General features: G+C 49.6%; 1 protein-coding gene across 1 annotated transcript in view; it reads left to right on the top strand.

Annotated features, from left to right (window-relative positions):
• Positions 1–1,609: 1,609 nt before the first annotated feature.
• The window catches only part of ST8SIA2 (ST8 alpha-N-acetyl-neuraminide alpha-2,8-sialyltransferase 2), a 66,193-nt gene continuing 42,842 nt past the window's right edge, over positions 1,610–24,960 (top strand). Inside the window, exon 1 of the mRNA XM_072798727.1 lies at positions 1,610–1,776. Within this exon, the coding sequence (XP_072654828.1) occupies positions 1,679–1,776 (98 nt within the window). The 5' untranslated portion in view covers positions 1,610–1,678. The remainder of the gene's footprint in view (positions 1,777–24,960) is intronic.

The raw sequence follows: 24,960 nt of genomic DNA, 5'->3' as shown, positions 1-24,960 counted from the left end.
CCTCCTGCAGGAGAGAACTGATCTTGGCTTCTAGGGCCAACAAGAGCTGTCCAGCAGCCCCCTAGCTTGGAAGGCTTCCACCTGTCCCTCCTTCCTACACAAAAAAAGTAGAAGGACTCTGGGCACAGACAGCCCTCTTATCCCCCCACGGTACCCATGAAGGGACTTAGCCACTGCCAGCCGGTCCCCAAACCCCTCTAAGAACTGGCTCTGTGTGGGTGGTCCTGGAGGAAACAGTCAATCTGCACTGCCCCCCACCTTCATTCTTGAGTCCTTTCCAGGCAGTTAGGATGTTCCACATGGCTTCTTGAACAGGACCCTTTTCCCCAAACTCAGACCTCAAGGACCCTTTCATAAACCCGATGACCACTTCTGGGAAGTTACGTTTCCTGATTTGAGGATTGTTACAATTAGTGCAAGAAAAAAAAATGGTAATTATCTAATTCCAGTAAAACTTAATGGGGCCCTTCCCAGGCTAATGGTCGGTGCAAAATGTAATTTGAATTAAATTGTCTCAGGCTGGGGAAGCGAAAAATATTCAGCATGGGGGGCATTGCCCCTTGTGGGAGCCATATTTTCTAGCAGGCCTTTAGATCAAGACAGGGTGGGTACTGATTTTGCAAGGAGAGGGCAAAAGCTGGGGAGGCAAGCCCAGTCCGGAGTCAGAAGGGGGAGGGCCCAGGGTGGGCAGGGCGGACGCCGCGGAGTCTGCCTTTGTGGGTAGAGCAGCCGCTCCAGCAGGAGCCCAGAGTTCTAGCCAAGACTGCGAGACCTCGGACAGCTCGGGGAGCCTCTCTGGATCCAGTCTGGGTTCTCCCAATGGTGACCAGGATGACCGGCCCCGAGGGGGTGGTTTCCCGCGGGCTGAGCACCTCGCCCGGAGATTGCGATCAGCATCTCCGCTGAAGTTGGCCTATCCTGGATATCTCGTCTCTCCTCCCCTTCCCCCACCACCCCTTCTAATTCGTCAACTGCTGAAACATCTGCCTGGTTGAAACCGCCTCCTCGCCGCCGAGCGCTGGGGGCTGTCCCCAGGTGTAGGTCTTTGTGTCGCCAAAACTTTGCGAGAAAGCGAGGGCGCTGGACAAAGAGCGAGCGCGGTAGGGCGTTTGCCGGCGGGCGGGGGACGCCGGGCGCTGCGCTCTCTGCCCCGGGCTCAGCTCGCTACCCGGACGCCCGCCGTGCCCCGGGCCCGGCCTCCCTAGGCGGGGAGTGGCGGGTTGTGGCGGGTTGTGGCGGGTTCCGGCCACCTCCCGGCGCCCTCGGGGGCTGCAAGCAGCCAGGCGGGAGGAGCAAAGGCGGAGGGCTGGACGCCGGAGTTGACTGGGGTGGGAGCAGGCGAGCAGAGGCGCGGAGCAAAGCTGTCAAACTGCACTGGGAGCCCGGCGCGGGGCGGAGGAGGGAGGAGAAGGGAAGGGGAGGGGAGGAGAGGGGAGGGGAGAGGAGGGGAGAGGAGAGGAGGGGCGGGCGGGAGCGGAGAGGGAGCGAGCGGGCTCGCCGCGCCTGAGCAACCCCTGTCTGCCGCCGCCGCCGCCGCCGCCGCTGGCCCGCGCTCCCCGAGTGCAGGGTGTCTGCCCCGCTGCGCGCCGCGCGCGGAGGCTCCGGCGCCCGCCGCTGCGCCCTCCAGCCCCCGCTCCTCGCGCCGGCCCGCGCGGCTCCAGGCGGGCGCGAACCCACCATGCAGCTTCAGTTCCGGAGCTGGATGCTGGCTGCGCTCACGCTGCTCGTGGTCTTCCTCATCTTCGCAGACATCTCGGAGATCGAAGAAGAAATCGGGTAAATAGCTGCGCCCAGGCCCGTGCGGAGCCCCGGCGGGATCTCTCCCTCCCCGGTACTCCGCCCCCCGCACCCGCTTTGTGTGCGCCGCGCCCCCCTGCCGCTCGCCGGGAGAAGTGGGGGAAGGTTTCGGCCCGGGAGGCGGTGCCGAGGGACCGGGACGGTTTGGGGAGCGGAGCTTGGGGGCGCGGCCGCCGTGGGGTGTCCCCAAGAGGGGAGCACGGGCAGCCTCCGGCTGGCCCGCGTCGGGGGGCAGACTCGCCCACCCACCCCCCTTCCCCAGTGCGCCCGCGAGCGCTGTCGCCGGGGTCGAGGGAGGGCGCCGGGGAGTGTCTGGGGCGGGCGGAGGGGCCGAGAGTGGAGGAGGCAGGAGTTTCTTTGTCTCCAGCTCGGCCGTTTTCTCGCCTTGGCAAAGTGGGCAGGGGGCGCGCGGGTATCTCTGCGCTGGGGGAGGGGATGCCCGGGTTGGGGCGGAGGGCGGGGGCTCTGCACTGGCTCCCGGGAAGGGGAGTGTCCCCAGTACCTACGGACTGGCACGCGCTCCTCCCGCCGGCCCGGGAGCCCGGGAGCCCGGGAGCCCGGGCTGGGGGCGCCGGCGGGTAGCGCTGGAGGCGGCACGCGCGGCGCTGGGCTGAGACTCTCGTCCTCGCCTGGCTTTGCACGCTCGGCTAACCCCGCGGCGGCCCCTGAGCCCCCGATTCCCGTGCGCTCTCAGCGCGGAGACCGAGACCTTCCGGGAAAGTGTGAACCGCCGCCGGTGGTCTTCGCGGCCCCCAGGCGCGCGGTCTCGCCTCGGCTTCTCTCCGGATCTCTCCAGGGGTGGGGAGGGGCCTCGAGCCGCTGCCCCCGCGCGGGACTTGGAGGAGCGCGCACTTGCGGCGCGGGACGCACCTGCGGCGGGCCCCGGAGGCTGAGAGCGAGCCCGGCCGGCGGCCTCCCGCACGCTCGGGGGTGGCTCTGCTTCAGCGCCGCAAAGAGCGTCCGGCCCGCGGCGGGCAGGTGGGGAGGCAGCCAGGGCGCTCAGGGGCCCTGAGGAGCGCTCCCTGGCCCAGGGCAGGGAACAGGTGAGGTCGCGGAGTGGGCACGAGGTCCCTCCCTCCTCGGGGCTAGAGCCGAGCCTGGCGCCCCGCTCGAGCCCCGCGCCGCGTGCGCCCACTCCTTTGTCCCATTTGTTTCATTCATTATCTGCGCGAGTTGAGAGCCCGCTGCGCTGACAGGTCCCTCGAAAGGGAAATGCCAGGATCCCAAGGCCCTAAGGACCCAAACCTGGGGCAGACGCCACTTCCTGCTCTCTCCTTCTCTCCCTGCCCCTTCCCATCTCAGGAACGCAAGAATTCCTTCTGTGAACTCCACTACACTTCTGTCTGCCTCCTCCTCTTCCTCATCCTGGGCTCCCCAAGAGCTCCAAAACTTTCACAAATACTATTCAGCTAATACATGACGTGTTCCCAGGCGGAGATAGAGAAATACGTTACTTTCCAGAGCTGTTAGCCTCAAAAACCAGGGTGGGAGAGGAAATCAGGCAAGCCAAGTCTTGGGGTGGTAGACGGCGGTGGGGAGGGCCTTCCTCTCCATTCTCCCTCTCTTCTCCCACCTGTGGGCTCTGCTTGGCCCAGACCACTTGCTGACCTTGACAGGTGAGCGGGAAGGAGCAGCAGCTGCCCATTGTTCTGCTATAAAATCATAAGAAGTGCGGAGCTCATTCAGGCATCCCTGGCTTAGCCATTCACTGAACTTTTACTGAATAGCTTCTACATGGCCCAGGGACTTTTAATTTTTAAAATGCAATCAGGAAATCACTTTGCACATAATGTCGCACCTTCCTGCCAAATGCGTTGTAGGGACCCCCACCGCCACCCCACATCATGTTATTCCAACAGGGTATCTAGAAGTAAGCTCCTAGGCTGGAGCTAAGAAGGGCATTTACACATGTATTTAAAACCCAGGGCTCCTCTGCTATGGGTATGCCCCTGGGACCTGTTTCATTGGTGGGGGGAGAGGGGTCCCTGTTTGGGTTGACCCTGGAGAAAATTGTCGGATGGGTCAAACGTGTTATCTTCTGTGGCATTATCCTTCCTTTTCGGTGTCTGTCCCCAGGCTGACCCCTGGCTAGACCAGTTTTGACTCCAGCTTGAGACATCTCCCCGCTCCACACACACACACACAATCCCTCTGTGAGTCCCACTCACGGTCTGTCCCACACATATTTAAGGAGAATGGAGGTATAACTGGGATTTGCCATAGCTGGAGGACGAAGGACGTGGAGCAGAGGACTAGAATACCAACAGGTCTGATATCTGCTTAGAAGCCAGGTTTCAAGCTCCGTCGCTTTAATCCTTGGAACCACCCCAACTTTGAGTAGCCAGCCAGGGCTCAGTGGGTTAAGGGTCCTGGCACAGTGGCCAGTGAGGGGTGCCAGGAGTAGGGCTCTGTCTTCCTCATCATATTCCTTCCTGGGAGACCTGGGCTCAAACTCAAGACCATGGTGCTACTCCACCAGCCGTGCCCACCCTTCCCCAACTTGATCTCAACCTGTGCCAGGGAAGATTGCAAATAACCTGCCAGTGTCAGTCCCTGGAAGAAAACATTGGTTCTATAAAAGGATGGCTTGTTTCTGGAAGGTAGGACTCTGTGATGCTGTTAGGAAGGCAGGAAGGAAGACGTCTCTTTCTGGAGTAAACATCTATGTATGATTCAGGAATGAGAAGTGAAAGAGAATTGTGTGTGCATTGTCTGGTGGAACAAAACTGAGACACACTTTTCTTAAGCCCTTGATCCTCTTTCTTATAAAATGAAGCTTTTGGTGTGGTACTCTCAGAGGTCCTGTCCTGCCCAAGCAATCATGCAGTGGGTTACCAGGGGCAGGTTTTTCTTCCTGAAGCTTTTTCTGGGAGACGTGTTTCTTTTCCTCAGTGATGATTTTCAACTTCTAACTTGCTTATGGAAATGTCTCCCTGGGGCTGAAAGAGAAAAGGAAGTGTAGCAAGATGAGATCTCTGCAAAGCACTCAAACAAAGAGCAAATTCAAATTCTACATCAGACGTTGGGTGGGACTTTGGTAAACTGGCCCCCAACAATTCATGCAGTGCCCCAGTTTTTAGACCAAGTTGCAAGCTAAGATGTTTTTCCAATTGTCCCCTGAGCCTTAATCTTGAGTGTAACCTACAACAGAGGGGTGTGAGGCATGACTCCCTTGCCCACCGAGGTATCCCCAGAACTGGGTGCACAAAGTCATCCAATAAACTTCTATTGCACTGGCCTGGTGACAGACGCACATGGCATCATTGGGCAAAGCAGACACCCACAGAGCCTTAGGATGGGAAGGAAGTGTGAGGTTCTGACTAGGAAACTTCCTCTCTTTTTACGGTGAGGGTAAATTTGACCCTGCGAAGCAATATTATCTATCCAATATCACACCCTGATCTGGTAAAAGGGAGGGCAAGCCTGCACACGTCTCCTTGTTTGCAACCCAATGCCCTTATTCCTAGATGAGCTCTTCAGACTCTCCAGAAGAGTCTCTGGTTTAAAAGAATGTAACTAGTAATAATAGCAATAATCATCATAATGGTGAAGATGAAGGTGATGATGGTCATTAGCATTTATTGATTTGCTGAGAGCTTACTATGAGCCAAGAGCTATTCCAAGTGCTTCATAGGTATTAACATAGGTTCTCCTCATGGCAACCCAGTGGTCACATTCTGGTGGCAACAGGAGCTACTATTTGACAAGTTCTGTGTGCCGGACACTAGGCTAATGGCTCTAAAGTACTACTTCATTCAATCCTCCTGAACTTCTTTAAGCAAGGTACTGTGGCTATCTCCAGATTATCAGTGAGGAAACTGAGGCTCAGAGAGGTTTGGTGATCAAGTAAGTGATGCTGGTTCTATGAGAAGCCAAAGCCTGTGTTCTTGACTGCCTTGCTAGACCTGCCCTGTCCTCTGGGTTCTTCCACACTGTGGTAATACTACAGACTGGGTCTCAGGACTTAACCCTTTCTCCAGGGATCTGACAGGCCCACAGTTTTCCTAAGAGCATGGTCTGGCCTCAGCAGCTTACAAAGAGGGAAGATGAATGAAGGAGACTAGGAGAAGGACTAGTCTCCCTGAAATGCCCCTTTGGTCCTGTCAAGTTCAGCGTGATGCTAGAGGACAGAATGGCACATCTCTCTCCCTGGCTTGTCAGACAAGCTCACATGCCACAGACATGAGCATCCTAGACTCACAGGTGGGGTCTTGGGCTGAAGCTTCTGGAGGGAAAAGCCATCTCTTTGCAAATCTGATTTGGTTATCAATTGAAAGAGAATTCTGGCATCTGCATGCCATTTGATTGGGCATCTGGGGGCCTGCAGCAGAGGTGATAGTAGAGATATTTAGTAACAGGTCCCTGTGAGCACTGGCCTATTGGAATGGACGTCCTCAAAACGGATGCCATCCAGTCACCCTCGCCAGGGGTCCCCAGTGCACCCCAGACAGACCTCAAGCCACATCTGGGGAACAGTTAAGATGGGGGCGGGGCAGCCTAGCTCTGGTCCTTGGCTGTGACCAGGTCTGTGAGCAGGCCACAGCTGTGGCCATTGGCCAGGAGTGAGGTGAGGTGCACCTTTTGGTGGTGGATGAGTCCAGGCTGATGTGAAAAAAAGGAGCTCCTTTTTTGAGCACTTGAAGTGCAGGCACTTTGTAAGGAGCATACATATTTGCTCAAGAAGATGCAATCTTTTTTTTTCATTCTTTTTTTTTTTTTTTTTGGAAAAGCTCATTCTTCTTCCCAGTCCTGGTGTACTTCCCTCTCGTATAAACATGACTGGAGGATAAAATAGGAGAGAAAGCTCTGGTTTTTAACTCACTTGCTCCAAGTCCTGTTGCCAACTGTTCCTAGCATCAAATTTAAATTGTAAATAGATATCCGTCTTAGAAACCAATTCACCACTCAGGGCCTCTTTCCCCTTATAAAGCAGGGTTGCTAGGTTTTAAAATTGTTTAGGTTTTACAAATTGGGGACGTTGTAAATTGCAAATTATAAATACTTCTGAGAGAGAGTGGAATTCTAGAAAGGCTCCTATGCTTTTAGCACGGTGTACAAGGTAATACATAATCTGGCCCCCGTCTCCTGTTTCTGCCTCCCTGGGCTCCAGCCTTCCTGTTTTGCTCACAGTTTCCTAGAATGAGCCATGACTCCATGCCTCCACGCTTTTGCACACATTCTTCCTCCTTTCTAGAAAAACCTCCTTCCACACACTATCCTCCCTGACTCCAACCCCACGCTATCCTGCCTTCCCTTAACTCATCTTTCAAGGCTAAGGTCTGGTAGCCGTTCCTTTGTAAAGCATTCTCAGGGCCCAGACCCTCCTTGGACAGTCTGGGATAGCTGCGCCTCCCGTATGTACCCTTAGCATGCCTTTATGCCGGTATCTATGCCAATGGAGATGGGCTCACTGATTCTGTTTTATTTCTCCCTGCCCCCAGATCCTGGTGATAAGCATATGGTTTAGTGCTTGAAACCCATAATATATTTTTCAGGCCTAGGACACGGCCAAAATAAGATTTCAGTCTTCCTGCCCCCGGAAGCTCTATACTATTTTAATAACAAGGAAACACCCTCTGCTTACACAGAAGGCCCTGTTTTTCCCACCTTATGTATTCCAACATAGAGGGCACAGCCCAATTAAGGGCATTGTCCATCATCTTAGAATGTTGGAGGCGGGCCAGTGGAAAAGCCCTTTCTAGTTTGTAAAAGAAGAGGACCAGTGGTATGTTTCCAACTGTCAGTTCAGATAAAAACCAAAGCTGCAGAAACCCACCTCCACACCTCTGTTTAGCCCTTTCTTCGCCAGAGAGCTCTTCCTAGCCCTGCCACTGCTAATAGTGCCACTGCCCCCCAGCCACCGTCCTTCTGCCTGGAGAGAAAGTGCCAGCTCTGTCCCCCTTTGTCACCCTAATGCTTCCATACTGGAGTCAACTGTTTCCTTCCAAGGGCTGGTGGTCCCTAGGAAGGATGCTAGAAGTTGGATGTTTGAAACATTGCAAGAGCAAAGGAACAGGAGGTCAGATCAATGTGTGTGATCTCCAAGACTTTTTTTATTAAGCATTTTTAGGTGGCGTTTTGATTCTCAAACACTGATCAAACCAGGGAATCGTGATGGATGGACTTGTGGCAACTGTGTGGACCCTAGAGAAGCTCCTAGAGAAGCTCCAGATCCTCCTATCTCTTAGCTCTCTGAAGCAAAAGTGAGTTCTGGAGACGATGGAAAGGTATAGGGAGAAGATTGTGGGAGGGGCAGGCACATAAACACCACAGAGGGCAGGAGGGGGATGCCTGTCAGGTGGCTGTCTCCTGCCAGGGAGGGGGATAGGTCCATTTCTCCAAGAGAAGCCACAGGGTGAGACACTTGGGTGCCATCTGCGTCCAGGAAAACCGTCTCCTGTGTCTGAACGACTGCCGGTCTGGGGCTTGTCCTTAAGTGTGGAGATTAGTCACTCTCCTGGGTGGCAGCTGGGCTGGTTTTAAATTCTCCCCAGTCGCCTGCAATTCGTCACTCTGCTAGGAAGCCGCCCGGTGTCCTGACGGGACCTGTTTGTCCCAACATTTTCTCAGCTTCAGCTGTCACAGACCTCACAGTGGCAAAGGGAACTGCTCCATCTGGGGAAAGAGCAGTGGCCGTGACAAGCCTGTATCTGTGTTTTGCGCCGGCAGGAGTGGCTCCTCCCGACACTTGTCCACTTAGAATCCTGATCCGCTGCTCTTGGAAATCCGGTGTCCCGCCTTGTGGTGTGGGTGTGTGTGCCAGTGTGATTCTTCGATTTCTCTGCCAGAAGAAGGCTCTCACTTTGTCGGAGAGTTTCCCCAGCACTTTTTTGTTCTTGGGGGGATTGGGAGAGACACGGAGTCCCTTAGCCCTGCCTCCCAACCTGTTTCTGAGGCTCGAGATGACAACAATTTTTCCTCCTCCTCTGGCCTCTTAGCAGCTAACGGGGGGGGGGGGGGGGGCGGGGAGTGACCCCAAGGTCAGTGGTCCCCAAAGCTGATTTGCAGAAGGCCGGGGATCCCAAAGGGAGAAGAAAAGAAAAAAGAAAAAGAAAGAGCACCATGTGTCCATGACGATTATGTTCATTTGCTAACCACCATTCCTGAGAATGACTTTTCTTTGTTCTGAGACGACATTCTTTTTTCCTATAAAGGGGTCCTCTCTTTCCTGAGAGAGGGTGATGCTAGGATGGTGGTTGTGATGGTCTTCCATAGCCAAAGAGGCTGTTGATCCTATGACTCCCTGACCTCAATTTTGGGGAATTGTTATCTGATCCCTGAAATCTAACAGTCTAGGCTCCAAGTTCACTTTGAAGGGTAAATGGAGAGCATCGCTCCTGGAAGCACAGATAGCTTCACTCCTCACCCGCCTTTTCCTCCCAGAGGCTGATGCCGCAGAGAATATCACATCACTTTGGGGTGTCTTCTCTGCACCAAACGATACTCAAAGCCCATTAGCCTTCTTCATACCTGTCCTCTCAGCAATCCTATGAGGTCTGGGCTACTGTTACCTCCATTTCACAGATGAGCAAACCGAGGAACAGAACAGCTAAAGAAAGTGGCCAAAGTCACACAGCTAGTAAGTTGCATAGCTGGGATTTGAACCCAAGCACCCAGAAACAAGGAGAACTACTCAGAAATGATGTACTAAATGGCATTCGGGTGGGGAAATCTTCATGGTCCTCATTCCAGAAGCTAAAGCTGGAAAACATGAAAGTCTGTAGGGAGCAGTGATGCTGAAAGAGAGCCACAGGGCAGCGTGCCAGCGCCAGGCCAGGGTGGCATCCTGGCAGCCCACAGACCTATGCCACTGAGGGCTGCCTGCTGTGACTCAATAACCTGTTGCACAGCGGTGCCCCCACTCTGCCCGCCCTGTTGCTGCCTCTGCTAGCTACCTGCTTGTCCCCATCTCATCTCATCAAAATGGCTCTGGAGCATGGCATTTGTGTGACTGTCTCATTACCAGAGAGACAGATACACACTGAAGAAAGAGGAACACAACACAAATGATTAAGGCCAGGAGGAAGTTTCTTCTGGGGAAAGAGAAAAGGACTAGTGCTTCCAGCTTCCTCAGGCCGGGAGGGGCCTGGCAAGGAAGAAGGAAGGAAAGAAGGAAGGAAAGAAGGAAAGAAGGGAGGAAGGAAGAGAGGAAGGAAGCTGGCAGGGAGAGGGTATGTGCCCAGGGAGCCCTGTTTCCCAGGGACTGACGCCATGCTTGCCATTCTACTGGGAGCTCCACAGCTCACTTCCTTAACCACCACAACCACCCTGTTTGCCCTCTTGCAGATGAGGAAGTGGAGGCCCAGACAGATTCCAGGATTTGCTTAAGGTCACACAGGTGGGAAACTGAGGCACCAGAATCCCAGACTTCATGGCCCATGTGGGCCTTAGCTACTTTCAGGTACTAGAATTATGGGCCTGCTGCTCCTGTTCCCTCCAGCCCCCTAGGCCACCTCTGTACCCTCTGTACCACACCAAGAGTTTGTAAAGGGCAGCTAGGGACATCTAAGACTGCAGACAAGGCTCATGGCATGTCAGAGGAGCCCCCCAAATGCATCAGTGGCCGCTGCCATCGGGTGCCCCATTTCAGCAGATGCTTAGGAAGGGGCAGCCACACTTGGACTCTGCCCAGTGAGGCGTGGGTGAGTGTTCTTAGTTCCCCATCTCCAATTTCAAGAACAGGAACATTGGCAGTGCTCGGAGGAGTGATATTCAGGATTAATTCACACTTTCTTTCTTGGTAAATGCCAGCATGGCTTAAATAATGAAGCGAGGAGGCCGAAGATCTCTGGAGAAAATGAGTTGGTAAATTGATAAGGCCGGTGACTTTCTCCTATAAGAAGCAAAGCTTCTCCAACTGTACCTCCGTGGTTCCCGAAACTTGGGAATTGACGCTCCAAGGACTCTGTAGGATGTCTGAGTATCCCTGGATCAATAAACTGAGTTCCAAGGAGAAGCAAAGAGAAGGGCAAGACAGAAACCCCCAGTGCTGAATCCATCCGGGCCTGGGCAGGATGCCTTTTAGGCCGCTGTACCTGAGGGCCGCATGCTGACGAATGGCCTCGCACAGACCCGCATGGTCCAGCCAAGGCTCTGCAGCCCCTTCCCTAGCCTGCCTGGTGCTGCCCACTAAAGTTCTAGCCTCTAGCAATGTCAGAATAACTCACTTAGGTCTTCACTGTAAATTTTTCCCAGGCTTCAAGCCAAGGGTAACTGTGGGAAGATTGAGGCTGTATCTCTGGAGGAACACTTACTACCTGTGTGACCTCAGGCAGGTGACCTCATCTCTCTGAGCCCCAGCTCCTAACCTAAATAACGGGGTGAATAATACCCAATTCACAGTGCTCTGAGGATTAAATAAAACACAAGACATGAGAAAGAAAAATGGTGCAGCCATTATGGAAATCAATATGGCAGTTCCTCAAAAAATTAAAACTAGAATTACCATAGGATCCAGTAATCCCACTCCTGGGGGGTACCCAGAAGAATTGAAAGCCCTTGCTTTCAATTCTGTGTCGTATCGATATTATTTGCAATAGCCAAAAGATATCCATGGATGGTTGGATGAAAGGATAAGTAAAATGTGGCATAAACTTACAATGGAATGTTACTCAGCCTTAAAAAGGAAGGACATTCTGACACAGACTACAACATGGATGGACCTTGAGGACAGTATGCTAAATGAAATAACCAGTCATAAAAAGATAAATACTATATGATTCCACCTCCTTGAGATGCCAAGAGTCATCAAATTCCCAGAGACAGAAAGCAGAATGATGGTTGCCAAGGGCTGGGGGAGGAGGGAGTTACTATTTAATGCATGCAGAGTTTCAGCTTTGCAAGATGAGAACTCTGGAGATTGGTTGTACAACAACGTGAATGCACTTAACACTACTGAACTCTACAGTTAAAAATGGCTAAGATGGCAAATTTTATGTTATGTGTATTTTACCACAATTAAAAACACACATACAGATGCGAACCGCCAAAAAAGCGCCTGGCAGGTGTTCAAGACACATTGATTTATTTTAAGAGAGCAGTTATGATCTTAACAAAGCAACATCAATGGGAGTATTATTTAATTCAAAAAATAATATAGTACCAAAAATCACGGTGGGAAGGAAGTAGAGGGAGAAAAGGAAGAAGGAATATAGACCTAGATTTACAGATATACAAACCACTTGCTGGAGGTGGTGGCCCAAATACCCAACACCTGGGAATTAGGACTGTGGAAAGTGCAAACACATAACTTTATGGGGCACTCTGTAAATAGTTGTTGGCCTGCCTGCCTGTCTAAATTCAATGGAGGGGCCCAGGAGGTCTTGTAAAAGCCCAAGCCACATAGAAACATGGAATGGTGGGGGAGTAGGTTGGGTAGGGATGTAGACAGCCCAAACCACTCTCCCTTCCAGATCTAGGTCCCTAGCTGCCTCTTGCCTTACTACCTGCCTAGGGTAGCCTTGTTTAGTGTTTTTTGGGGTCAGTGGTGAATCTGAAAAGAGAAGAGAGCCCCCAAATGCTAATCTCCAGAGTTTTGGCTGTCTCTGGTCTAGGAAGGGCTGAGATACAGCTGTCTTTCTCCATTTTAGGCTCAGGCCACACGCTTCCCCTAACAAAAGAGGAATGAGCAAGTGCTGTGGATTGCAGGGCCAGGAAGTGCCAAAGCTGTGGCTCAGCCTCACATGAGGGTTGTAAGAAACAGTGCTAGCTCCTCAACATCAGTGTTTCTGATTCAGCAGATCTGGAGCAGGGTCTTAGTATCGAAATCTCAAACAAGTTCCAGATGATGCTGTTACCCTTGATCCCTCCAAGGACTGTACTTGGAGAACCACTGGTCTAGAGCCTTGTCATTCAAAGAGTGGTCCTCAGACCAACCACATGGCATCATCTGGAGTTTTGGTAGAAATGCAAAATCTCAGGCCTCACCCAGATCCAAACCTAATGAAATTGAATCTGCATCATTAGGTAATTTGTATGCACACTCCTTCCACTGGGGGGACTGGTTGGTTTCCTGGCTTTTCGCAGAGCCCCAGCCCAAGACAGTGACATTGACCCATCAGACCAGGGAGGAGTTGTCCAAAGATCCCTGTTACCCATCACAGAGTTGGCCTAGAGTGACCCTCAAATGGATGTCAGAAAAACTTAATAATAGTTATTATAGTCACTTGCTGGATGCCTGTATATGACCAGGAGCTTTTCATACATTATTTCACACATTTATTATGAAACCCCTACAAAACCCACTTAATGGAGAGGTAAACTGAAACTCTGGTAAAGTAACTGCTGAATAAACACATGCAAAAAATCCCCCGAATTTTCTCAAGGTCTAGCTGGCCATGTCCCAGGTGCTGGAGATTTAGCCCTAGGGATTAGCCTGCTTCTCTTTCTTTGTCCTTCTAGATGAGGCTCGAGACAGAGGCAAGACAAGGAGAAGTCCTAACCAAGGGTTGAATTGATTTATGAAATCAGTTTTTAAGGAGGTTGCAGTGTGCCCATACCAGAAATAACCTCGACCCAGGACTATAGCACATGATTGAAATTTCTGGAGAAGCTAGACAGCAAAGCACTTTTTGGCTGGATCATTAAGCCCCCTCATGAGCTTGGCTGGGATGTGGTCATTCATACAGCAAATGACCCCTCTCTATAGTTGGTGTACACAGTAACAGTGCCCTGGAGTTCCTGGGGTTCATGAGAGGTTCTGGTGGCTTACCCAGCCTGCAGTCTCATTCCAAACTGAAACCATTATAGAAAGCAGATGAAAAAAAAAAAAAAAAAAAAGCAGATGAATTGATATGGGGGAAGCCTCTGGGGATGATCGAAAAAGACAAGTATAAGGGAACCTTTTAGAACCAACCTGCTCCTTCAGGTAAAGACAGCCTCTGGGCAGGCTGGTAGCCAAGAACTTAATTATATTTATTTTTGCCATAACTTTCTATTTAGAGCAAGGGATATTGGTATTCTATTTGCGGCAATGATATAAAGATTCCTTTTATGATAAATTCATTTACGTTTTTTAGTGGGTCATTGCAAAGAAACATGTTAGGTCAATGAAGTGGAGTTCACAAAACACATGAAGGTAGATCCAGGAGAAGATTAACGTCTATGCAGTGATGATGTGCTGGTCTTAACTTCTTCCCCCAGAGCTACCAAAGCTCTGCCTCTTTGGTAGCAAAGCTATGACAATTCTTGCAAAACTTCTATAGAGAGGAAGTGAGTTAATCTTCCCCAAAAGTACCTAGCTACAGAGATACTTGCTCACTGTACGTGGGAAATTGCCCAGTGTACAAATGAGGAATTGCCCAATGAAACCGTCTTGTGAATGACACAAAAGGCAAGGGCAATTTAGGCCGGAGAGGCCCCTCCACCCCAGCAACACCACTAGATTAGACCCCTATCTTGTAGTCTCCAGGCACACTCTACTCTTTTGTGCAGCTCCCTCCGCTTTGTGTGTCTTGCGTGGTATCTTTCTTGCCTACTAGATGGTAGCCCTAGGAGGGCTGGAGCCATTTCAGAGCTGTGCTACGTTGAGCACAGTGCCTGGCAGAGACTAAGTGCTGGTTTGGAAAACACAGGAAGGAAAGGAGAGACAGCAGGAAAGGGGGGGATTTGTTTCTTTTTTTTTTTTTTTAAGATTTTATTTATTTATTCATGAGAGACAGAGAGAGAGAGAGGCAAAGACACAGGCAGAGGGAGAAGCAGGCTCCATGCAGGGAGCCCGATGTGGGACTAGATCCCAGGACTCCAGGATCCCGCCCTGGGCCGAAGGCAGGCACTAAACTGCTGAGCCATCCAGGGATCCCTGGGGAATTCGTTTCTTGAGGCTCAGAAAGACCCCTGCCACCTACACCCTGAGATCATGTCTATATTTCTCTCCATAGCCAAAGGAGAGAAAATGTGCTGGGTTATACAAGCCCCCATAGAACAGTCTGATTTGAAATCCATTGAGTTCCATCTATTTACAGATGAAGCACCCTTTCCATTTCCTGTTTCCATGAAGCAACACCAGCCCCCTATTAACATAAGTATTCCTCGCAGGGATCTCATGGTTCTATACAGGCTCCATGGCCTGGTACACAGAAACCCAAGGACTGGAGGGATGTGGCCGGAATTGGGAATCAGACGAGCTAGTTCCTGGCAGGCTGAGATCAAGCTGATAACAAGGAGATTAATAAGGGTCTGCAACCTCCTCCATCCTGTACCATCAAGGAGGGTTTTTAAATCAATGCTAGTCTGGCTGGCTTAATGGTACCTAATCTTACCTTTTGAAGCTGGAACATTTGGGAGTTGAGATCAATTGAGAGAAAATAAAGTAAAATGTGTTGACTTTTGGATTTTTTTAGTCCTCATCAGAGTGCCATTGTGTAGCGTTGTTTTTATTTTCTGTCTTGGAAATCGGCAGAGATTAGCCACTGAGAGGATCATTCAGCCTGGACTAGGAAGGTAGTGTATTTACTTTTGTTCTTATTGTTTTCATCTACCATAAGACAATCTCCATAAGGAAAGGGTCCATTTCCGTCCCGTTTACCAATGTGTCCCCAGTGCATGGCACGTGGTAAGTGCTCAGTAACAGTTTCTCAAAAGCAACTTTTTGGTGTTGTTTTTGAGACCAGCGCATGCTATCTGACATGGGCCAGCCCACTGGAAAAGTTAATCTGCTCTCGATAAGGTGCAAGAACAACAGCCTTACAAGGTACTCATGGTGCCCCTGGAGAAAAACTTCCCTGGTACCTGGTCTCTGGGACAGTTACCATGAGCTTCATGTGGTTGTCACAAAGCTATATGAGTAAAATGCATCCAACTCACTATACACAGGTACTCACAAGCCCGGTGTTGAATACTGGTGCCATGAAAAGCTGAACCCAGTACAGAGAAAAGGCTCAAGGCCTTTATGGTCTGGCGGCACAGAGACTTACTAGGGGTTGATGACAGATGTGTCTGCAGTGAGCAGCAATTTGGGAATCTGGGCTTTGGTTGTGGATTCACCACTACTAGGCCATTGCCTTAAGGGCAGGCCCTAAGCTCTCTAGGCCTCAGTTTCCCCATCTGTAGAATGAGTGTTAGATGAACCCATAGGTCTTCTCTGGCTCCAGTGCATCACAAGTGGATGTCTCCCTCAATGAATTTCCCTGTTGTATGGAGTCCAGACTCACTGGAAATAGCAAATCCTTTTGTGATGCCTCTGAATTCCTTGCCCTGAAATTTTAGAGCAGGGCAAAAAATAGGTGCTGGTTTATTTTCAAGCACCACCTGCTCTACATTAAACAGGAAAAAAAAAAAAAAGGCCACCATCGAGAAGGCAAACTAACATACTGAGCACCTGCTACATGCCAGACATTGCAGTAGACACTCTCACATCTCAATGAAGTGCCTTGATAAACTTGCAAGAGAGGTTCAGTTAGCATTGCTGTTTCCCATCTTCCAGTACCACTTGGAGAATCATTATATTACAGCAGGATTGGTGTTCCAGATAAATTATGCTCAATATTCCATGTGTTAGAAAAGCACCTGAGTGTGGGTAATAAAATATAAAGAAGCTATTATCAACATAACTAAATTGGGGACTTTGGAAGCCTTCTTCCTTCAGTTATCAGGAAGATTCATCGTCACCAACAAACCTCTAGTGTGCACAATGGCAGTGCCTGTCCTCAGCAGTGAGCCCTGCCTTGTAATAAAAATGAAAGTGACATTGTTGTACTAATGATACTGATGATTCAGACAATAGGAGCTGCAAAGAGGACTGAGGACCTGAAAGACATTTTCCAGAGAAGGCGGGATCAGAGTAGGACTTCAGTCCAAAAAAGGGTCCAAGGACTTAGCCGAATAAAGAATGAAGGTGGTAATCCAGATGGGGATAATGGCCCAAGGCAAAGAAGCAATGAGCTTGACAGCAAAGAGCTTGGCTGGAGTGGAGGTTTCAGGAATACCTGGAGGTGAAGGGAAATACAACAGGACAAAGAGCTCTGAGCAAAGCTGTCAGTGCTGAGGATCTCACAGTTGGTTCTTTTGGGAACCACTTTGGTTTAAGCTGTGGTCCAAAAACCTCTAAAGAATCTGTGATGGATTTCAGGAGATCCATGAACCTCTTGAAATTTTAGGCATTTTTCTGAGCAAAAGATTTATATATTTTAAAGGATTCTCAAAGGGATCCACAAAGCTAAAGAGAAGATGCTATGGACAATAGGGACCCTTGAAGAGTTTTGAACAGGATGGTGCAGAGAATATGTGAGTTGCTCAGAGGGGACAAGTTAGGGAGACCACTCAGGTAATCCACAGGAGGAACATGGGGGGTATGGGCTGCAGTCGTGTCAATGGAAAGGAAGAGAGAGTTAGGGCATCATGGTACAGAGAAGAAGAAACAGCACTCGGGACCACCAGTGGTGGCAAGGACAATGGTTTGGTCTTAAACATGATGATTATAAGAGGATGGAGTTTATCTATGTGGAAATGAAAACATTTAAAAATCACTTACTGAACCACCAATTATTGGAGAATAGGGACAAAAGTCCAGCCAGCCCATTCCTCTTTATTTTTTCAAGTATGGCAACAAAGACCTTGAGATGGGAAGAGATTGTCCATGCTCACATAGATGGTGGGCAACCAGGGACCATCCATAAGAGAATAATATTTAGGAAGGAAGTCATGGAAGATGGAGATGGAAATTGGAATCCATTTGTAGGGAGATGTTAGTTGAAGCCATTAAGTGGAGACAAAATCCCTAAAGAAGCAGAGACCCCAGGATTAAGCCTTGGTCATCACCCTCATTTAGAGGGTGGGAAGGAGAAGCCAAGGTAGCAAAGACCATGGAGAAGGATGGACAAAGAGATGAGAGGGGAACCAAGGGAGCAAAGCAGTAAGAGAGGCAAGTGCTCCCAGCAGGAGGATTTTAGGTTTGAGAGTGCTCAGAGCCACTGGGCTTGGCCATCAGCAGGTCCCTGGTGACATCTAGGAGAATGACGAAATGGAAGGAGATTTCAAAGAGAAGTCCCTGATCAAAGGGGCAGTGATTACAGCGTGGCCACGCCAGAGTTTTGAGAAGGAAAGAGAAGCAGATCAGGGGTGGGGAGACCAGGCAGGAGGAATTTACATAGGAAAGAGTGCATTTGTAAAAATAAGGTAGGGAAACAAGCAGTGGGAGAAGGAAAGGAGAGGTTATAAGACAAAGCCACAATGTTGAGGTGGAAATAGGACCAATAACCAGAGGTGGGGAGGGGAAGAGGGAAATGAAGCCTTACAGACCATATTCTGGAGTGGGGAGGGTCCAGAAACATGAATTTAAAGGAGGGAAGATTTGGGATCCACTGACCCATTGGGCTCTTCTTGCCTGAGCAGACCCCTCTTCCTGAGGCACTTCCCAAAGCCCTTTGTGGGGCTGGCTCCTCCTCAGATTTCAAGTCTGATGGAATGCTGGCACCTCTAGCAGCAATTCCCTGTCCCCTGCCAAGCCCACCCCCAGTCCATACACCTCCATCACCATTCCTCCTACTTCCTTCTCAGTGTCACTGGGTACCTGAATAACAGGTACTCACTCTTCCTTTGCTGGGGTATTTGCCTTTCTTGTATGTGTATGTGTGTGCTTCCGGTCTCCAAATTTAGATTTTAAGCACCTTCAAACTGGAGTGGAGCGGGTGGCTATCTGTCTATCCCCACTGTGCCCCCAGGGCCTGTCACATAGTAGGTGCTCAATAAGTGCATGCTAACTGGAACAAAATGACAGGAAGGCAGAGGAATCCAGCCATGACCTATCTCTCTTCTCAGAAATGATTTAATGAGAACAATAATAAAAATAGAACAAAAATAGCATCTGCCAAGCTGTTTGTATGTATTCATTACCTCATTTACTCTTCAAAGTTTACTCACTTTAAGGAGTGAGGAGGCTCAGTTTTAAATACTCTGCTCGTGAAGACAGAGCTAGGGATCACACCAAAGCCCGTGTTCTTCTGCCAATCTTTTTTTTTTTTTTTTTTTTTTTGACAGTATTGGATCAAAGAGGCATTTCTGTCAAAAAAAAATAATAAAAATTCAGAGATGCTAGATCCTTCTGCCAACCCTTTACCAGGGGGTGTGTAGTTTCTGGGCATCCTCTCCCCATTCCTCCCCATTCTGATGTGGCCACACAAAGCCCTTCACATGCCAGGGTGTTCTACAAGAGCTTAAGAAGGGTTAAATTTCCATCCACTTGTCCAGTCCACTGTAGTCACATGAAGAAGTCAGCTGGCAAAGAATTTTCTTCGCCTCTGGTTTATTCTAAAGTCCAGGGAGGGGCAGACTAGCCCCCACTTCACCATAGCTTCTTCCTTGGTGTTTTCTAGATGAATTCGGTGGCAAGAGAAGTGGGGAGGGGGTAAAGGCTTTGAGGCAGCCCCAGTATCAAAGCCCAAAATGATACCTTGAGCTATTGACCCCAGAGCACCGTGCAGAGCCCCCAGCCCAAACTTGGGAGGCAGACAGGCAGACTGTCCCTGGAAGTCCAAACTGATGCTCAGGGCAAGAGTAAAAGCAAAGGAGGTGCCACTTGTCCCGTTCTCTTTGCTCCTTTCACTTTTGTGTGTTCACAACAGAAACCAGGCTCCTGGCCTTTCACACAGCCTGAACTTCCTGAAAAGCTGCTAGAAACATTCGAAGCATGAGGGCCAAACCCTCCTAGAATGAGAGGGTAGCAATCTAGTCAGATGCACACACCTCCTATAGGACGTGGCTTCGTGCTTCCTCCTCTTACTCTGCCAGGTGATGTTTGGAGCATCTGTCTGGAGTCAGGTGTAGTGTCTCAGGTACAATGGCTGTCTGGCCTGGCTCTCCGGCTTCTCTTCTGGGTTTGCTTCAGTTACACAGAACCCCAGTTTTGACTCCACTCAGGCTTTGACCGCCCCCACCCCCAACCCCTTGCACCATGTTTCCAAATTGGAGACAGTTTCAGACAAAGCTGGGTTCAGATTCTGCCTCCAGCCCCTCTTTGCTATAAATCATTGGATTCAATGCTTAACATCTCTAATTGAATGGGAATACGAAAACATCCACCTCATAGGGATGTGATAGAGACGAAGCAAGACAATCCACAGCCAGTGTGTGGCCTGCGAGTGCTGCATGCTAGGTGCCCAGGCAATAGTAACTCAGGATGGTCACTCCTCTGGGCTCTGTCTATCCAAGCAAAGTCCTTCTCAAGTTCCCACCCAGACACCTATTTCTAGCATCAACCTGACATAGCCTTGGGTGCCACCATCCTCCCTATGCCCATCTCCACCCCAGGCCCACCAGCTATAAGCTACAGTGACGTTTGTTGAGTGAAGTCATTTTCCATGCCCAAACTCAACATGGCTGGAGGTCCTGTTTTCCATCCTGAGCACTGTCTTTGGGCTTTTCTCCAAGGCAATCAGGAATTGGCTCATAGGGAGGACCCAACTGGCAGAAACCCTCCACAATTCCTCCTCAGAGCCTCAAACTCCTATAGAACACAGGGTGGGGGTGGGGATGGAGGCCACGGCTGACAGCTGAAGACATCAGGGCTAAGTAGCCTTCCAGAACTGGGGCTGGCTTCCTCTTACTATGCTATTAGTTGGTGATTCAATTAGTAAGCTCTGGGGAGCAGTTTCTTACTGCATGGTAAGAAGAACGAAGCTCCCAGATTTTCTTTCCAGCAGCTTTGTCTTCTACATGTTGCAGGGGGCAAAGGACTGGGCCCCTGGGTGTTCTTCTGCTTATGGTTGACTTTATCAATAAGCATCTTGTAAATTGTCGCTGGGAAGGAACAAGAAACTAGTACCCCTGCTGCTCCCTGCCCACCCTCAGGTCCAGCAGGCTTGGTATACCTGGCATAAGAGGGGTTTCTGAGTCAGGGAAGTTAACGGAGAAGGTGACATGCACGGTTGTGCTACCTGAGTAGCAAGGAGTTGGTCCAGGTATCTCAAACTACCAAGTCCAAGCAGGGCACATACATAAGTGAGGTATCTCAGGGTAAGACAAAAGGGAGTGGTGAGGACTGTGGGGGAAATGTAGCATATACCTCCTCTACCCCTAGTCCCACCAACCTGATGCATGGCTGCTTCTCAACTCAACTCAACTCAACCAATGACTATGGTTCAGTATGGCCAGACCTTCTGATTGTTCAAAAGAAGCCAGATATTACCATGCTTTACAATAACTATTCCCTTGAATTTTAAAATATTGGCCTCTGATTTTTAAAATGTTTAGCATATGCAAGCCACCCCCACCCAACCAGGTATTTAGGCCAGATATGATGGGGGGTTCATAAATTCTGAATTAAATAAATGGAGATAGAATAAAAGATTCCCGAGGGGGAGCCTGAGGCTCAAAAACACAATCTTGGATCCGACCTTCATTCCAGAAACTTCCCTCTGCTTGGTGGTGTTAGCAGCTGTCTCTATGGGAAAATGGAAGACAAGGACAGAGAGGGCCAGCTCAGAAAGTGTCTCCTGTGTTCTGCTAAGGATTCTGAACTTTATTTTGAAAGCTGGGAGGGTCTGTGAGGGAACCCAAAAGAGTTTCAAGGAGGGAGTGCTACACTGTACTTTACATCTGCAGTGATCCAGGGTAAGGACATGAAGGTTGACACCTGCTCCCCTCAGGTGTATAATCTGAAGGCTGAGTGGTCTTGGAAGGGGGAACATAGTGAGAGGTGGAGAGTGTAGATGCCACCTTGATTCTGAATGAACTGGGTGGGCTGCCATCCTGGTCAGGTTTGAGTTCTGTGTGGAGGTATCCAGGATGTGCATGATTCTGGGGCCAGGAGTGAGGGATGCCTGCCAGTACATCAGGCAGTCATGGCCTATAGACAAGCGATGGAAATTGGGGTTTGGACAAGTGACCCATGCTCAGAGGGTGCTGAGCTATGAACATGGAGAGGAGAGCAGGTGTGGAGGAGCTGGGAAAAAGTAATGGGAAAGGTTCAAGGAGCACTTGGAGAAGTGAGACCACTCAAGGGAAGAGGACAATGTCCATGGCTCTCAGCATATTTTGGGTCTTGCTCAGTTTACCATCAGAGCAGAGAGAACAGAGAACCACTAGGCAGTCAGACCTGCCCAAGGACTAGGTGGCACTTCAAGAATCTCCACAAGACAGTCCCTTGGGGGCTCAGTCCAGCACAGCTTGGCAGCCAGTGGACATACCATGCCCAGCTCTTGACAATGTGATCTTCAGAGGTGCCTCCTGCTATTTATCTGAGAGTTTCTTTGGGGAAGAAAAGGAAATGCACTAATTCAATCTCTGGCACACCATCAGTGAGAGCAGTGGCAGCAGGAACCATGGCTCTGCCATGGTGAACACACCCATTTGCTTCCATCCGCTGATCCTTATTTCTCCCTTGTGGGCTGTACTGCTGAAAGGCAGGTTCCCTGAGGCGCTGTTCCAAGGCGCCTTGGCAGAGTCCACGCACAGCAATGGAATCTAATGCCCTCTAATCAGAAGGGCAGCAGCCATCCCCTGAACACCACAACTGACATCCCTGTCTGTCCAGCGCTTCTCACTGCAGCCCCACAACAGGACCCTGCTTTACCAAGAAGGACATCAGGACCTAGAGACATCTGGAGCTGCAAAGCCAGAACCATCAGGAGCCAGACCCCAGTTCCTTACTGATGGTCCTGGCTATCTTCTTTCTGCATGATGCCAACTCTCCCTGCATGGTGGCTGCTGAAAAGGCAGGGTGGGGGACACATCTGACACCCAGAAGAAATAGGACTTCAAAGTTCACTCCAACACTGGTGCCCTTGTTGGGGGGGGGGGGGACAGTTTCCTCAGGAAAAGGCTGCAGCTGACATTAATGGGGATGCTGTTTCTGAATGCGGCTCCATCAAGAATTGAACAAAAGAGAGGGAAGAAAGGCTGGCTTAGGGTAAAGGCCTTTCAAGTGCTGGCGAGGCGAGGAGGGTTCAAGAGCAAAGCACTGCGCATTGGACAGGTATTCTGCTTCTTTTTAAAGAGTAAGATTTATCCATAGCAGTCCACATGAATGAAATGAGAACTTTTCAGAGCTGCCAACCTCTTGCTTCAGGTTTTTTTTTTTTTTTTTTTTTGCAAGAGTATATTTCTAATGCAATACAAAAGGAAAAAAATTACAGCCCAGGTTAACACTATGTCTGTAGCAGGAGGCCCAGGGACTGCCAATAAATGGACACCAAGTGACTGGCCAGTGGAGGTGCTATGGTCGAGTGTTTGTGTCCTCCCAAATTCACATATCGGAACCCTAACCCTCACTGTGATGCTGTTAGGAAGTGGAGCCCTCTGGGTGGGAATTCAGTCATGCAGGTGGGGCCTCATGATAGGATGAGTGCCCTATCCAAGAGACCCCACAGAGCTCCCTCACTTGTTCCATCACTAGAAGTTAGAACAAAAAGTCAGATTCAGATGAGGGAGGAGGGCTTCACCCGACCAAGTTGGCTCCCTGATCTCAAACTCTCCGCCTCCAGGACTGTGAGGAATACATATCTGTTTATAAGCCAGGCTATGGTATTATGTTCCAGTACCCCAAATGGAATGAGACAGTAAGATTGAAAGATTTTTCATATAAAACCACTCCTGGATCACATTTTATCCGTACTGGTGCGGTGCAGGTGAAGAATCTAATTTGAATATTTCTCCAGTTAGCTCACCAACTGTCTCACATCTACTTGTTGAGTTAACCTTTGCTTCCTCTCAACTTCCTGGTGTCTCCCTGACAGTATATTAAATCCTTATCTGCAGCAGGTGAAGGGCAGGATGCTGGGGCCAGCTTTCTGCAGGCACAGAAAACCCCAATGCCGGCTCTGCCAGTGTTTTCACTGCACAAATCACTTAATCTTTTGGAGCCTGTCTGTCTTATTTCTAAAACCAAAATATGGAAATTAACATGTCCCTGGTAAAGAGTCAGCACATGGTGGGGTCAAGCAAATGAGGTTATTAATATTTTTCACTGCTCTCTTGAAATCTGCATCCCCTTCCTAAAAATATGTTTTATTAACGTATCCATCTGGGACAGGGATTGTCACCTGGGTTGCTTCCTAATTCTTAGGAAGTAAATTTTGCTGGGGAAAGAGAGGCTGTTTCATTTGAAAAACAAAACAAAAGCATATTCTGGTATACTTTGTATTTGAAAATTTTATAAAACTAATATTTTGTAAGAAAAACTATAGAAAGTAATACTGGATGAAATCTTGCTGGGTGTGAATATAGCGAAAAATCAAGACTTTTAATTGGGGCCTCTCTCGGTCTAGGGAGTAGTGAGAATCAAGGAGGGATTTTTATGTCATTATAAGTGGAACCTTAAAGTGTTGAGAGGAGATGATTTAATATAATAATGGATTTTCTGAGCCAGAAGGAATCTTAATGATGCCCCGAGGACTTTAACCCATCTCTTTGTTGGGAATCGTTCATCATGTCCCTCCATAGTAGCATATTTCCTATTTCCTCCAGAGGGAGATCTGTCCCATGGCCAGACCCAGGAAACCCTGATTTTACCTATTCAGGAAGGAAGAAGCGGCCACTGTCATCACACAAGATTGGGATTCGAATAAGATGGGGAATGAGTAGCATCCATTGCAAGATGTTCACACAAGAGCTCGTTTAATAGTGTGACAGGCACATAGACCAGATTGGAGTGATGCCAAGAGAGGGCAGAATGAGGAACACAGAGGGTTAGTGTAGACAATGCTGTAAGAAGTTTGCAGAGTACTGGCAAGACATAGAGAAGATGCTGAGGGGAATATCGAGTTAAGGTTGGGTTGTTTATTTAAGATGAGGAAAGCAAACATATATATAAATGCTGGTGGGTATGAGCCAGTTACATGGCAGATAATCAGGAGCTGGGCTCCTGAGCCTGTCTACTGGGTTCAAATCCTGGTGTCCCTACTTAGTTTCTGTGCTGCCCACAGAGAAGTATTTCACCTTCTTGGTGCCTGAGTGTCTTCTCACATAGAATGGATAAGCATTTCTGCTTCATGGGGCTCTTGTGAGGTCCAAGATAAGTATCAGAAGTATTAGCAAGCTGAAAGGATGCTGTTGAATATATGGAAGAGAGAAGAAATAGTTGATAGAACAAGAGTTTCAAAAGGCAGGAAGGGATACAATCCAGAGCACAGGTGGAGGTGCTGGGTTTGGATAAGAGAACAGCTAGCTCCTCTCTTGTAACAAAGGAAGGGAGGAGGCAGGCTCCTTCTATTTACAAATATTCACTGAGCC

Source organism: Canis lupus, chromosome 2 (genome assembly GCF_048164855.1).
Source record: "Canis lupus baileyi chromosome 2, mCanLup2.hap1, whole genome shotgun sequence".
Lineage (NCBI taxonomy): Eukaryota > Metazoa > Chordata > Mammalia > Carnivora > Canidae > Canis > Canis lupus.
Note: the sequence above shows the minus strand (reverse complement) of the source record. Positions and strands in the feature narration are given on the sequence as shown.